General features: G+C 39.8%; 1 protein-coding gene across 1 annotated transcript; it reads right to left on the bottom strand.

Annotated features, from left to right (window-relative positions):
* Positions 1–10,470: 10,470 nt before the first annotated feature.
* On the bottom strand, positions 10,471–14,467 carry txnl4a (thioredoxin-like 4A). The gene is made up of 4 exons (XM_086280827.1): positions 14,308–14,467; positions 13,913–14,092; positions 12,582–12,685; positions 10,471–10,986 (listed from the first exon to the last, which is right to left on the bottom strand). The coding sequence occupies exons 2-4, from the start codon at positions 14,063–14,065 to the stop codon at positions 10,815–10,817; spliced, it is 429 nt and encodes a 142-aa protein (XP_086136953.1). The 5' UTR covers positions 14,066–14,092; positions 14,308–14,467; the 3' UTR covers positions 10,471–10,814.
* Between the last annotated feature and the right edge of the window lie 1,035 nt (positions 14,468–15,502).

A 15,502-nucleotide genomic window follows, 5' to 3' on the forward strand; every position in this document is an offset into this window, starting at 1 on the left:
TTATTCATATCCCTCCTCATCCCTATGGTAGAGAGGCAACACCAGGAAAAACGTTTTTTGAGAGCAGGGCTCCGTACTGTAAATTAGCTTTTGTACATGTAGCGTTTCATGTCCACTTTAAGTAGAAAAAAAATGAGTTGTTAACCCCAAAGAAGTCCCTCAGCAAGATCAATGACACAGCAATAGCAACACTAATTTAAGCCACCGTAAACTTCTGGTCATATGAGAATAGGACAGGTTTACCAACAAAGACTGTAAGTCTACTGAATTAAGGAAGGGTTTACTTTATTTCTAATCACTTGCAAGAGGAAGAAGAAACATCAGTGCTTAAATGGTAAATGGTCTGCATTTGTATAGCGCTTTTCTAGTCCATAGGACCCCAAGGCGCTTTACGCTACATTCAGTCATTCACCCATTCACACACTGGCAATGGCAAGCTACATTGTAGCCACAGCTGCCCTGGGGCGCACTGACAGAGGCGAGGCTGCCGGACACTGGCGCCACCGGGCCCTCTGACCACCACCAGTAGGCAAACACGGGGTTAGTGTCTTGCCCAAGGATATTTGGCATGCAGCCAGGAAGCAGCCTGGGATCGAACCACCGACCTTCTGATTAGTGGCTGACCTGCTCTGCCACCTGAGCTACAGCCACCCCCCCAAAAAAAACCCCAACTAAAATTAAATACAGCAGTAACAGGAAAGTTGTTTAACATGCTGTTCATTTACATTTTACATATGACAGCCTGTAATATATTGCCTTCATTTGGGGTGAGATTGAATAATTAGGTTATGTAATCATACTCAATTGTGTTGTGTGATCAGGTTCACCCAGTCAAAGGGCGCCTTATTCCTCTCATCAAAATCTGAGTCCTGGACCAGTCACGTTGCACCATACTGACATGCACCACACTGAAGCCCACACTCTCCCTCCATGACTCTCACCAGCTGAATTTTAGACTTCTGTATCGATGAGTATGTGGGCAGCTGGTGAGCTGGCATCATGCAGATACTGCTTAGAGCAGAAAATGGAAGCTTTGTGAACGTATATAATCAGCGTGGACCAACTTTTGGCTTTTAAAATGAGAGGTAAACGATGTTGTGAAGCTCTTTGCCTCTTAAAGCCTCGACCTGATGTGCAAGCCTCCCGACTCCCACATTCGTTCACCTGCCTTTCCTCACCATCATCTCTCTACAGCCTCTATCCTCTTCTTTCTCATCCTTCCTCCTCCTCTCTCTACAGTTGCCGTGGTCCTCCTGCCCCTGCAACACCCCCGCTAAGCTCATGCGGTTAGTACAGTCTGCCTGTGCTCTCTCCTTATAAGGGCAAAATACATTGACAAAGGCAGAGAGAAGGGGATGTACCAGCACAGGCTGGCAGATAGGGGGACAGCGGCTCAAACGGAGGAAAAGAGAGAAAAAAAGAGGCAGAGAGAGAGAGAGATGATGTAAAGGCAGAGAAGCAGAGATTAGGAAACAGTGAACAAGGAGAAGGAGTGATGAAAATGGCCAGAGAACGAGGGTGACGGCGATTGTTTGATAAGAACAGGGCTTAACCCGAAGCTTTCAGAGCTTTTGAAAGCAAACAGCAGCATTTTTAAAAGGAGGGTATAGCTGTCAATCAATTTTCAGGCTTGTGCAGGTTTTTCTGCCTTTGTCCCACTGCGCAACAGGAAAAAACATCACAGTTTAGACTCACTGAAGATGGCTAATAGCTAATAATTCCTGAGAATTAAATATTTCTATATTAGCCTGCCTTTAGATTTCTAAAAGCAGCTTCTGAAAAAGCGCCAATGCAAACATTTACCCAAAGACTCCTTTAATACCTCTACGCATCAATGTGTTTCTAATGTACTAAAACAGTGGAACATTTACAGCATGCTAATATTTGCTTCACATGTGTGAATTATTACAGGAGGCGGCCCTACACATTACTGTCCACTCTTTATTCATCTTATTGTACCCTGTTACTGCAGTTTTGTGTATTGTAGTGACAATTTTGTACCTTGATATCCAAAATCAGATGCTTAAAAAAAAGGTACAAAGTAGTATTAAGCGGTATCTGTGAATCTGTTTTATATATTTTTACTCATTTATTCCTTTAGAAATGGACTGGCAAGTGTACAGAGCTTTTCTAGTCTGATTTTCAAAGGAAATTTATTTTTTTTTAAAAGGTACATGTTTCCCAGCAAGAGTGGAATGTATATAATTGTATTTTTTCCATTAGATTTAAAGATGATGATGTAATCATCATGAGCTGGCCAGTGCTGTTGTCTGAGTATTAAGTTAGCCAAATTCTTGGTTAATCCTAACTGTCACTAGTGATGTAAATTGGATTTGCAAATTTGTAAAGCTAATAACTAACATGCATGTCTGTGGAGAACTGAGAGAGAACCCACACAGGCACAGGAAGAATTGAATCGCAGGACCTTTTGCTGTGAGGCGACGGTGAAAACCACTGTTCCACCAAGCCACCCTACCAGGAGATACCCAAATACAAAAAGAAGTTTTAAACTAGAAATTGTTTTTTGGTCCTAGAATTTAAGTGTTTATACTTGAAAGAGTACACATAATTGCCTTCCAGTTCTGTATTTATCCCTAGGTGTAGCATGTACCTGTAGGGACACTTAATCCTATTTCTGAGTGCGTGACAAAACAGTCATATTGTGTGAATACGAGTCTTTAATTCCAAACTTTCATATTTTACCATAGCTCATGAAATATGTGTACCCTACAAGATAACATCCTTTCAGTGGAAGTAATTTATTATCCCCACAGGGCTACAACAGAAACTTTTATGAGCTTGTAATCAGACCCACTGTTTAGGAACTTTAACAAGTCATCAGCATTTAATAATCAACATCCCTTTCCGCCCACGTTCTTACTATGTCTGATCACTTTATTCATTTCTTGTAAATGAGGAAAAGTTATACTTGTGTGTCTAAGTAGCTGATAAAAACACTTGGACGTCAGCTATGAGTGCATGTGTATGTGTCCTCGTATATGTAACCCACTCAGATCTTACTTATCTCACCATTAGAATAAAAATCACTGGAATTTGAAGATAGTAAGAAAGAATTTACAGACTGTGTGGTGAAGTATGATAGTATGATGTTACTACCACAGGCTACAATTCGTCCACTATTTCGTTCTGTGCTAATTATCTGCTTGGCCCAGTCATGTTAACAGCTTGATTGCATGTTATATTCAGATCACATGTAACACCATGTTGTACTTTGTTCAAACTCTTTCTACCTTAGAATATAAGGCTGGTAAATACTCCAGGGTGTACCGCACATTTTACCCTTCGAGCCTAAATTGGATAAGCAGAAGATGGATGGATTTTCTGAAGCCTGAAAGGATGCATGACTGTAGCTCCCTCTAGGACTCTAGGACCCTCTAGGACAGCATGCATCAGAAGAAATCATCTGATGTCCAAACGTGTACTGTTAGAAAGAGTGAAATCATGAGTTTCACGTGTTTGCTGGTAGGTAGCATAACAGCAGCCATGACTGCAGTCACTCCCGACATGCTCATAAAAGTATGGGGACATATGCTGTGTGTCCAAAGCGAGAACACTGAGCACTTATGAACAGTGTAATTTTGTATGTAAAACATTATATTCAGACGTGTATTTTAGTTTTGTTTATTTCCTCCACAATTATGTAATCCTTTTTATGGGACAGTGAAAAATAAATTTCTTTTCACATAATCCACCCTGAGATGTTCACAAAAATAAATAAAAATTAGAAAGCTACATTAACCCCTACAACATCACTAATTCCTGACACCTCTCAAAGCTCCTCCCTTGCTGCCACAAACATTTTACAGGCTGAGCAGTGACACCTGAGCACAGCTTAATGTGTAAAATCACTGGATTGCTTCTTGCTTGTCAAATCCTGCTGCACACATTACCCACGAGCCACTTCTTAAAATGGGGGGAAATTGAGTTTTTCCACTCTTGTACTTGTGCAAGTGCGTTGGGGCGTTTGTGCACGAGTACCAGCACGTGCATTGGTTTTGTTGGTTCAGCTGGGGCATTTCACAACATCACACTTCCCATGTAGCAGGAGGCCTGGTCTTCCTGTGAGAACTGTGCAGGTGCTAATTGGCTCTGAAGCTTCTGAATGGAAGTGGCTGCCATGAATGGAGTGAGTGCATTAAGCCCGGGGTGATGGGGGGTTCAGCATGTGTACAGTACATCAGGTGTGTTAGCATTGCGACAGACTGCATAAACACACCTCCTCTCCCGTACACACTGGTATCTGTTTCACTTGAGTTAAGTAAACCGTCCCGCATGGAGGGATGGCACCCCCTTGGGAATGATGCAGAAAAAGAGATGCAAATCCATTTAGTCACAGGTCCCTAAGTGGAGGAAAAGGCAGACAAGAGGAGGGGGAAGGAATTAAACCAACACAACAGTCAGCTGCTAAGTGTGTCAGCGTTTATGAACTGAGGCGGGCGAGGAGCTGGCTGATGGCGTAAGGTTTGTGTTTCTTTAGGGTTATAATCAGTATGACTGATCGCCGCTTGCTAATCTATTGCAACCTGTGGGCAATGGTTCATTCACTCTGAGTAATTCCCCAATGGGGCCAAAACTCAAACCCACCCTAAAGCCCACACAAATAAGTCGATCTTAGAAGAGGAGAAAATATCAGATGAATAAACAGTATCTTGATTCAGAGTTTGGAGATAAGCCAGTGCTCATCATCTCTTCTCTCAGAAAATCTAACAGTCCTATCTCTCCATCGGGTCTCTGAATTGATATTTCCCTTGAAGAAATTAGAGAACTAAAGCTATCGAGGAGGAGATGAGACTTGATAACTCTCCCTGCTGTGTCAGTTATGTAAAAAGAGCCCGTGATATAACCCAAGAGGAGAGGTGGAGATCGGGGAGAGAGTGAACTGAAGGACAAGCAAGAACGAGGTCGCGGGTTTGCAGTGATGGAGGCTTGATGACGGGATGATTATGTACAGATATATAAACACAGACTGCGAGTGGCAGCAGCAGCACAGTCACAAAATATTTGTAATTAAGAACATAGTTCATAGGAGAGCTGACAAACAAAAAGCAAGAAATTTTTTTTAAATATGGACCAAAAAGAAGTGAAGTTCCACAAATACTATTTATTTATTTAATATGTTTCATATGTACATTATATATATATATATATATATATATATATATATATATATATATATATATATATATATATATATATATTAGGGGTGCAACAATACTCGTATTGGTATTGAACCGTTCGATACAGTGCTTTCGGTTCGGTACGCATATGTATCGAACAATACAAAATTTTTAATTTATTTTATCAACTTTTCTTCTGACGATGCTGTCTGTGTTGAGCGCTCAGTGGATCTGCGTTCGACTACTCCGCCTAGGCTGCACTGTCAAGCGCAGATCCACTGAGCGATAGAAGTTAAGCTCGTTGCAACATGGCAAATTGAACCTCCCCCACCCTCATTCAGATCTGGCTTTTGGAACTATTTTGGTTTTCATGTGACGTATGACCCTGAAGGTAAGCGCGTCATGGACAAAAGTAAAACAGTATGTTGGATGTGCCACGCAATGCTCAATTACATTGGCGGGAACTAGTGTGTTAGCGCAGTTAGCTTGTTAAGGTGTTGACGCCGCCCAGCCCCACGCACGGGGCGATCCGCGGTAACTCGTTAACAGAGATTTGCGGCGTCATGGCGTTAATGTCATTTTAACGAGATTAACGCTGACAGCACTAGTGGGAACACAACGAATATGACTGCACATTTACGCCAACATCATCCTAGTGCAAAGACAAGTGGAAGCAGACAAAAACAACAAGCATGCATGCTACAAACTTTACCCGAGTCATTTAGACAGCCGTTAGCACATGATTCTCCTTATGGGGACCTGATATGTTTAATATGCTGCTGAGAATATAGCCCAGAAGAAGCGTATAGTATAGCTTTTATTTTGGAAAGAGCCATTTCTCTGCAATAAACTCTCTTTTCCAAAGATGAGTGATTTCTTGAGCAGATAGATTTATTTAATTGTTTAAAATTTTGTTGTTTCAGCAACATTAAATTTAAAAACTGTACTTTTGAGTTAAAATATATATTTATAATTTTAATAAATGACAAATTAAAAAGGCATGAACATTTTTTTGTATCGAAAAAATATCAAACCGTGACACCAAAGTATCGAACCGAACCGTGAATTTTGTGTATCGTTGCACCCCTAAAATATATATATATATGTATATATATATATATATTAGTTTTAAATAACTTTATTTGACATACCATGGATGGATATCTTCCATGTGTCTTAATAACCATAAACAAAAAGTGTATGGCTAATTAACTTTCCATACATGTATTGATTTGGTCTGCAACGACATTTGGGTTGGTGGCATATGTCAAAACACATACATGAATAACAGGAACCAGTATACTGGGTCTACAATGTCCACTTTAAGATTCAATGGTTTTAATGTTACAGCTATAGGATTAAATTCACATCTTTTCAAATGCAATCTGGATTTATTGTATTTCCTTCTTGTTTGACCTGATTAAATCATTCCAGTTAAAGCTAATAAAAAAATTAAGGGGTTCACAACCTTGTGGAAAGTAGAAAATCAAATAATACTTCTACCATTTTCTACCTTTTACTGGTTTATAAGTGTGTGCATTTTATAACACTCTATTTAAGCTAAGCTAAGCTCTAGTTAAGCTAAGATGTTACCTAAAATGCTAGCTTGTTGATAACATATTTTAGCTTTTCTTATTTGTTTTTGTTTGTTGTGGGTGGGGGTGGGGGTGGGGGACAAAACAAAAACTAATTTTTGTAATTTGCCAATCTCATCTGTTTAAAATTCTTCTGAACTGTTTGCCGCTAGCCTGTCTCATTAGCTAGCTTGGCTCTTTACCTAGCAGCATAGTAGAGGTGTTGATTTTGATTTTAGATTACATTAGATAGATTAGATAAAACTTTATTAATCCCTATGCTGGGTTCCTCTGGGAAATTCAGTGATTTTAAGGTTATGTACAATTTTTTGAGTTATTGTATGGTGAAAACAAAACTGCCATAACTGTAAGTGTGCACAGCAAACATAGCTAACGTGACATAATACAACAGATAATTCAAAAGTAAAACAAAATTCACTTTAAATTTATAGAGAAAGAATCTAATTTAGGCTTGTAAAATCTAATGAGTCTGAATCTGGTTGAAAAGGCCATGTTGACTCATTCTGTGGACCAAATTGTTAAAAGATCTTTGTTTAGCTTTAGGGGTCAGCAGTGCTTTACCCAGGATGACAGTTGATGCTAACTTTGAGAGCAGTGGCTCAGATCGTCATGTGGCACACATTTGGGTTAGGCTGTGACCAAACTGTCACCGGGTAAGAGAAATGGGTAAATACAATATTTGTGTATGAGTGTGCATCTGAATCAGTGCCAACAGGGGAAGCTGCAGGGCTAGGGGGATGGGGTGTCCCAGAAATTGGCAATTGCCCCCCTCCTCTCCATCCACATGGTTAGTGTCAGACGAGAAAGGGAGCAGAGAAAGGGATGGAGAGATGCCAGCGTGTCTTCCCCCTTGGCACCCAGATGATCCTCGTGGTCTGCATGCTGCACCCTTCTTTGTGCAGATCCACTTTAAACACTATCAGCTGAAAACAGATCCTGGATTAATGCAGCTTTAGTGCGTGCACGTTCCCTGTATAGTGCATAAGAGCAACGACTCCACTACATGCTCTTCACTGTGTGCGTCTAGACTGGAGTTTCCCTCCACTTTCCCCGGAGGCTGAGCTGATTAACAGTTACAGGGAACAACACAACGCATGATAATGTGAATTATAATGGACCGATGGAGTTGGCCTTTGGCCCCGTGCTCCATATGAGGACAGTGGCACAGTAATGGTGTGCGCGCCCTGCAGGGACAGGCCAGACAAAGACAAAGCCATGCCAGGCTAATCTAAGTGGAAAGAACATGCAAGGCCTTAAGGGTGTGTGTATAGATTCCCAACATGGTCTATAAACACAGACTAGTATGAGGATATTAGTTTATTTTGAACTGCAAATATTCTCAGGCCTGCCACTGTACACAAATTAAGGCAGTGAGGTTACTTCTTGGCTTTAGCTTTCATAATGTTAAGCTTAAAAAATCAACAGCAGCTTTAAAAACACTGCATTTTTCTGTTTCCTGAAAAACAGATATTTCACATGTTATGTCAGTGTGGTCAGAGTGTTTGGTTTTGGCAGCAGCCAAAGCAGTTATTGGCCCTTTTCGGTCCTCACTCATCTCCTTTCAGTGGCCAGCTGTCTACTCTCTGTGCCCAACACACTGGGCAGAAATATACAGTGCAGTGAACTGGAAGCGAACACACACCCTGATTGTGAGATTAAAGGTGAAGAGGTCAGGCTGTTTTCTCTGGATTGTTCTTTGTGTCTCCGGTCCAAACACGCTCACGTAAAACGAAACAGACGGAGAGAGACGGAGTTTGTCTCCTTTCACCTCGTCTGTCACTCGGCAAATTGGACTCCCGTTTGGTGTGCGGTGTCCAACCGGAAGGAGCTGTAAAACATGGAGCTGACAGCTGAAGGATACTAATGAGATTCTCTTATTCTCAAACTCCTCACCGCTCTCTTTCCCCCCTTTTCTTTAAATGCTGCATAGAGATTAAAACCAAAGACTGTGGAAGATTCAAACCCTGGTTTCATTTTCTTACCCTTGATGTTTCGGGAGTTTGCAACTATGAAGACCTATAAGTGTTGTTGTTTTTCTAACAGAAGTATTATCCATCTAAGCTTTAATTGTGTTAAAATGTATATACTTTGGTTTAAAATGTAAATGCAGAGATATAACAGTAACCAGGACTCCTCTGAGGGTTATTTTTCCATCCCAGACACTTCACACTCTGTCCAGAACTTATGTGAATTTCTCCCGTCTGGCAGGCGCTAAAGAGCTCCGAAACAGGCTGACACAAGAAATGCTTCTTCCCACAGGACATCACACTCATAAACAGTTCAGTGTGTGAACATGTCCCAGGGTTATTATAGTTTCGTCTCTTTGTTTTTTTTATTACGTCAAACCAACTTTTCTACAGATGTGAAGCAAAATGGAAAAAATGTGATCAAACTGACAGAAACTACAGCGATTTCCTGTATATTGTAATCTTTCTAGCTCGTGTAAGCAATAGTGTTTATTTTTTATTTATGTATTTTTACATGTGGCTTGATAATTTGATTTATCCTGTTTAGTGTTTGTAAAATGTGCATAATTTAGTTTTTATCCTTGTGACGTGTACACACGGAGCACTTGTTTGCCGTGCTGCTGTCTGGTAATATTTTAGTTAAGTAGTTAAATTTTAATCATTTAAACTGTGAAAGTGAGCAAAAAGTCTTATCTTTTATTTAAGTTTGTATGCCTGGATGTTGGCCCCATTCGTTTGAGTTATGATTATTTCAAATGATCTATTTCAGTAATAAGAGGAATACTTAGTGAAATTCTGTATTGTGCTAAAAATTTAATCTCTTATTTGCCTTATTGTTGTTATAAATACTAATAACAAGAAAGATTAAAGACAAGTCGGATTTTTGTAAATGATGAATGAAAGTGAAGCACAGCAGATGAAGGACTATGTTAACACATCCATCTGACAGCAGTAGAATTAGCTGCAGGTGCTGAGTGGAAGCTCCTGTTCCTGTGTGAGGACAAAGCGGTCCCAGAGCTTGCATTTAAACCCTTATCCCTTAAACGAGGCACTACTGCAGCTCCAAGTGGGCATCCAAACGGAGTTACACTAGTTACTGAATGGGAGGGTGCCGGGACAATTGGAATTAGGTCATTGTGACAGCACACTTGACCAATGTTCAGCAGTAAGGCTGGAACCTGTAACGTTATAACGATGCAGTCTTCTTCCAAATAGCTCTGGCTCCATCTAGTGGAGACATCAGGGAATTGTATTTTAGGTCTATAGGTTGGATCTTCAGCTCAGCTTATCTGTCAAACACTGTGTTAAAATTGAAAATCTGCACTTTATATTTTAATTGTTTGAATTAAAATAGTTAGATATTCAACTATTTACTTATGTGTTTATTGCCTGTGGACCCAACTAGGTCGGGAAATACTGAGATTAGATTTCAACATGAGGACACAGAAAAACGTAGTTTTTTTTGTCTGTGAAGGTTCTCAGTCATCCAGGTCATCGTAGTGTAAGGAGCTTGGAAAGAAAAGCTCCAAGCTCCTTAGGCATTTTTTAAATTCCTGTTCTCCGTCTAGCGTGGTCATCAGAGCTAAAACTCTAATTAGACAAAATCTAACTCAAAGCCATTCAACAAGCTATCAACACATTACTTAGAAGCTCATTTGTCTCTACCCATCTTGCAGCCACTGTGTGGCTGTGGTCCTCCTTACAGGAAGAAAAAAAAAGCATAAAATAAATAAACTTTACCAGCCACAGAAACTTTACTCAGGAAAAAAATCTCAGTAAAAATCCAGGTTTATTACAACTTTTAAATATATGGGCCGTGTACACTGTGTGTGATCTGTTCAGTTCATTTCACACAAGAAAATTAAAAAAAAAAGCACAATAATCAGTTCATTAAGGAACCGAGTTAAACTGATACCCACACACAAAAACCCCAAATGGCACAAAGTAACAAATACACAACCAATAACAACAATATCGTCCTCTTTCACTGGCAAAAAGAAAATACTGGAAAAGAAAATCCTCGACTTCTGAAATTTGTAGTCTCTGTCCAAAACAGCAGGGATGGAAAAAAAAAGAGAACTCCAACAAAAAGGAGAAGAGAAGTAAAAGAAGAATCAATATCTGTATTTTGTAGAGTAATCCTTGGGAGACACTACCAGACCTCGGCCTTTTCTTGCTCCTCGATACACAGTTTCAATAATGTCTATCATCTCCTGCTTGTCCTCCATTGTCCAGTTGATCTTGTTGTTGTTACCGGTGCCCAAATCAATCATGATGTGTTTGTTCCTGAAAATGGGATGAAATGAAGTTTGATGTCAAGTTCCTTTAAATCACATTTAAATACTAAAAACTGGGTTTCTATCTGTGTTCTAATGTGGAAAACAGATTAAAACTAAAAATTGAAGTTGTTGTTTTTTTTCCTTTTGAAATTTCAGTGACATAATGTGAATTATTACGAGTGTTCTTCTTTTAATTTTTATAATTATGGTCTTCAGTCAAAAACAAATAACTGTCCATCTGTCTAGTTTGATACAGCCAATCACAATCATGAGGAAGACTGCTGATAGATGATGCTCCTGATGATGATCAGAGCATAAACTATAGGAATACAACCAGCTGGCAGCCAGGTGAGTCGACTTGCCTTCAGCTTTTGACAAAGGCTACGTCCACACGTACACGGGTATTTTTGAAAACGGAGATTTTCCGTTTTCATTTTAAAAAATAATCCCGTCCACACGTAAAGGCAGAAATGAAGGAAAACGCTGCTATGAACATGCCAAAGCAACAGGTGGCGATATATTCCTGACCGTGTAGAAATGTTGGCCAATCAGAAGTCTAGAAGCCTCGGTGGGAAAAAGTAAACAAAGCTGGGGCATAGAAGCAGAACCGAGTCGTATGTGTGGAGGGACAGTAACTGTGTGTGTATGTAAGCATTTAAACACTGCAGAGAGTAGAATTAACAGTAACAGTATTGTAGAAATTCATTTCACCGAAACAATAACGTGGCGCACAGTGTGACGTCAAAAAAGGCGCACACCTTTGACGCTGCGTTTTCTCCGTTTTTCTCGTCCACACGTAAATGCAAAAACTGAGTTTTCAAAAATATCCACCCTGGCTGGAATTTTAAAAAATCTCCGATTTCAGTGACCGAAAACGGCGTTTACGTGTGGACGAAAGGTGCAAACGCATAGAAAAATCTGCGTCTTCAAAAATACCCGGGTACGTGTGGACGTAGCCTAAGACTCATTCAAACTGATGGCAACATGCTGGCAACCTGTCTGCATTTACAAATTAGACAGCACGTATTTACAAACATACGGCAATCTCTCAGAGTGTGACTGCTCATTCAAGTCGAACAGCAACTGTTTGCATAAAGGTTGCCTCCCATCAGGTACCTTGTCGCCTTACAATCAAAAAGTGATTGCTTGTTCTGCGGGGACAGCTGCGTTAAGATAAGCGTGTCCAGTGTTTCGGTTAAGTTTTCTCGGGACCGTCATGCATGAGATGTGTCCTCTTGTTCAAAGTATTCCCAGAGTATGTTAACTTCTTTATTAAAATATCAGTATCTGGTGTTTTCCCCCACGCACCCTCATACCTTTCTAGTAGAGTCTTCTGGTCTGTTTATTTAATGTGTTGTGAGGTTGATGTGAAGCAGAGTCCAGGAGAGCACAGCTGAGCACTTTTAGTGTTGAAAGAAGTGGATTGTACACTTCATTTATGTAAGGATAATGACTGCACTCACTTATCAAGAAAAAAAGATTTTGCAGTTTTGTTAATCTGATTAGCTTTAATAATTAATAACCTGAGTGCCTTTCAGCAATGCCAGTCTACTAAATAACAACAACAGTGACAGAATGCAGAGCTGGCAGTGACAGCCTCACCTGAAGAAGAACATGACAGTGCAGGGGTCGTACAACTCGTACATCTTGTTGAAATCTGGTACTTCCGTGATGTCCACCAGGTAAATGACTGCAAAATTCTTAACCTGTCAAGGCACAGATATAAAAACCATGAGTTCAGAAAAACAAAGTAAATACAGACACACACAAAAAAAAAAAATGAAGAAAAGTGTTGCTCTTATGGGTAGCAAGGTTACATCTGGAAAATCATCAACAAATTGCTACCTCAGAGCCAAATCCTCTAGCAAAAGCCTTGGTTGTACAATCAGCAATAATCTTCCATGACCAGTCAATGTAGTACGGAGCCTCCGGGCCCCTTTAAGAGGCATTAAAAAGTCTCAAAGAAAAAAAAATCTGGGTGGGTTTAAATAAATAAATAAATACTAAACAGGGGCGCCGGTTTAGCTCTGTTGGTAAGCAGGCCTGTGGCCAGATAGCAGCAGGCCTGGGTTCCAGTCTGACCTGTGGCCCTTTGCTGCATGTCCACTTTCCTGTCTAGCGATCTGTCTCTAACCATTAAAGGCTAAAAGGCCAAAAAAACCAAAACAAAACTAAATTTAATCTATGGGAGAATTCAGTAATATTGAATCAAACTGCACTGACACTGCAGTTATCATAGCGAAAATGTAGCTAAGTGCACTTTTTTCCCCTCTTCTTGACTTGTTGTATCCATAACACTGCTCTCAAGGAGTGACCCAGAAACATGGGTGAAGTTGGCTCTCTGAACTGAGTAATTAATAAAGTCACACTGTCTTTTATGGCTACTTTTCCCTCCGGGTTTTGAGTTTACAAGTGAAAGAATAAAAACTGTTGCCACACTGACTAACATATATCAGCAAATTACTGGAGGTAACTTGCTGAAACTCAAAGACTTGGGAAAAACCTGAACCATGAAAACAAACAAAATTACCAAAACAAAGACGACTCAGGAGAGGGAGGGGGGGGAAGTGCCAGCATTACATTTGTATAAATTATAGGCTCTACAAAATTTCACCTCTTAAGTTGAAATTAACAGTAAGAGAAAGACTTGCATTTAGAATGATTATTTGCAGGATAGAAAAATCACTACATCCCAGAATAAGACCCCACCAAAGATGCTGAGCATATATTTTCAATTTGTAAGTTTTTATGTCTTATTTAAATGTTACAATAAATGGTAAAATAGTCCACGTATTGACCTTAAAGTATATTAAATTTTATCAGCTTAACACTCAGGTAATATTACATTAAACCCCCACAAATAGCGCCCTCTACAGGAGTTCAGATAAGAAACATAAGCTAGCAAACAGTGGCCTTTTTAAACTACTAACGACCTTTTCCGCGATGCTGTAAAGAACTTCGTCCATCTTCATACATGTCGGGTCCCAATCGTGTCCGAAACGGATAACCAGGACTCGGTCCTCCTCAGACAGGATGGCTTGGTCGACCTGCCAGCCGTTGTGGAGATGTGGTAGCATGTACGACATGTTGATCCAAAGTTGTTGATTCCTAAGCTGCAAATAAATACGTTTCATTACAACAGTAGCAAATGTGTAATATATTATAAATTACATCCAATAAAACCTCTGCGTTTGTTCGTGTTAGTCATAACAGGCAGTAAGCCTGCTGCTAACGGGGCAGTCTGGGTTGAGGTTAGCAAGGAAAAATCTGGAAGGAGAAATAGTGAGCCCTGCATGAAAAGAAGTGAACAAAATTCGGAAACACTTACCTAAAAATGTAAATAAATCCGTGTTATTGGGCCACGTATGTGGTAAAAACGCAATTCGCAACTCTAAGAAAGAGAAACTTTGTTGAATAATACAGCCGCTGTGTACTTTGTCGCAGAAGGTTCGCTTCTAGGCGCGTGGCGTCATCAATTCAGCGCCAGACGTGTTTACGTCACGTCCGTGTGTACGTTTTAGTCAGATGCAGCCAGATTTTAAGTTTTTCCTTAGTGAATTATACTGTAAGACGTCCTGACCCTATAGTTTAGACCCTATACTTTAGGTAACCTCTGATTTTCATTTATGAGACTTCCAAAATCAGATTTCAGGAAATCTTTCCTTTCCAGCTGCAACATGGAAGAATTTTCTTAATATTAACTGGAAGCAGGGGCATTTCCGGGATTCTTTTTTTAATGGGGTGGCACAGGGGGTTGGTGGGGTGTGGGAGTCATAGGAATTCAGAAAATCCAATCCGAGACAACTTGTCACTTGTTTCTACGTCTTTCTTTTCAGGTAATTTTAGGGTTTCCACACCTGCCAAACCTCGATGTAGCCAAAGTCACCCATCTACAATTTAGACAACAGCAAATACAGCCACATTTTTACTGCCTTTGTTAAGTTTAAAAAAAAAAGAAAAAAGAATAATAATATAACATGAGTTTTAATTAGTTGTCAAAAATACAGAGAGCTACTTTTTATTTTTGTTTAGAGTACCTTTCAGAGCCTGTACTTTTTTTTTAAACTTTTGAGTAAGGACATTGAATGAGTATGTTAATATTTACTAGAGCATTTTTAAATACAACTATCTGTATTTCTACTTAAGTAATGAATGTGTGTGAAGAAGAGGAGCAAACAAATTTCAGATAAGTCAGAGCCACCCCACTCCTATAGCCCCGCCCCATCTGGAAGAACTTTTGGTCTTTACCAGTGATTGTAGAAGACAGGTTTATACTGTGGTTGCAGTGAAAAACATTACACAGTTACAGGTCCCTGCACAAAAGTACTTTCAGACAAATAAGGTTCAGATGAGCTTCATTTAAGGTGATTTACCCAGTGAAACATTTCTATAAAGGTTTGAGAATGACATAGTACTGTGGGCTAATTACTGAAACTTGTTCCCATCTATTTTGGTCTTATCTTGATATCTTGATGCATGCTCAATCATCCGGGTAAGTAAATCCCAAAGGCTGATTCTGTGTA

The sequence above is a fragment of the Aulonocara sp. 'chitande type north' Nkhata Bay genome, linkage group LG22 (assembly GCF_057382095.1).
Source record: "Aulonocara sp. 'chitande type north' Nkhata Bay isolate Kocher_YH1m ecotype deep benthic linkage group LG22, A_spYH_male_GT1.1, whole genome shotgun sequence".
Lineage (NCBI taxonomy): Eukaryota > Metazoa > Chordata > Actinopteri > Cichliformes > Cichlidae > Aulonocara > Aulonocara sp. 'chitande type north' Nkhata Bay.

Bases quoted from the DNA above. Each gene is read 5' to 3' on its own strand.
- txnl4a (XM_086280827.1), bottom strand. From the start codon at position 14,065: ATGTCGTACATGCTACCACATCTCCACAACGGCTGGCAGGTCGACCAA. The intron at 12,686-13,912 runs GTCGTTAGTAGT...GTGCCTTGACAG, and splicing joins TTTACAGCATCGCGGAAAAG to GTTAAGAATTTTGCAGTCAT. The intron at 10,987-12,581 runs GTGAGGCTGTCA...TCCCATTTTCAG, and splicing joins ACTGTCATGTTCTTCTTCAG to GAACAAACACATCATGATTG.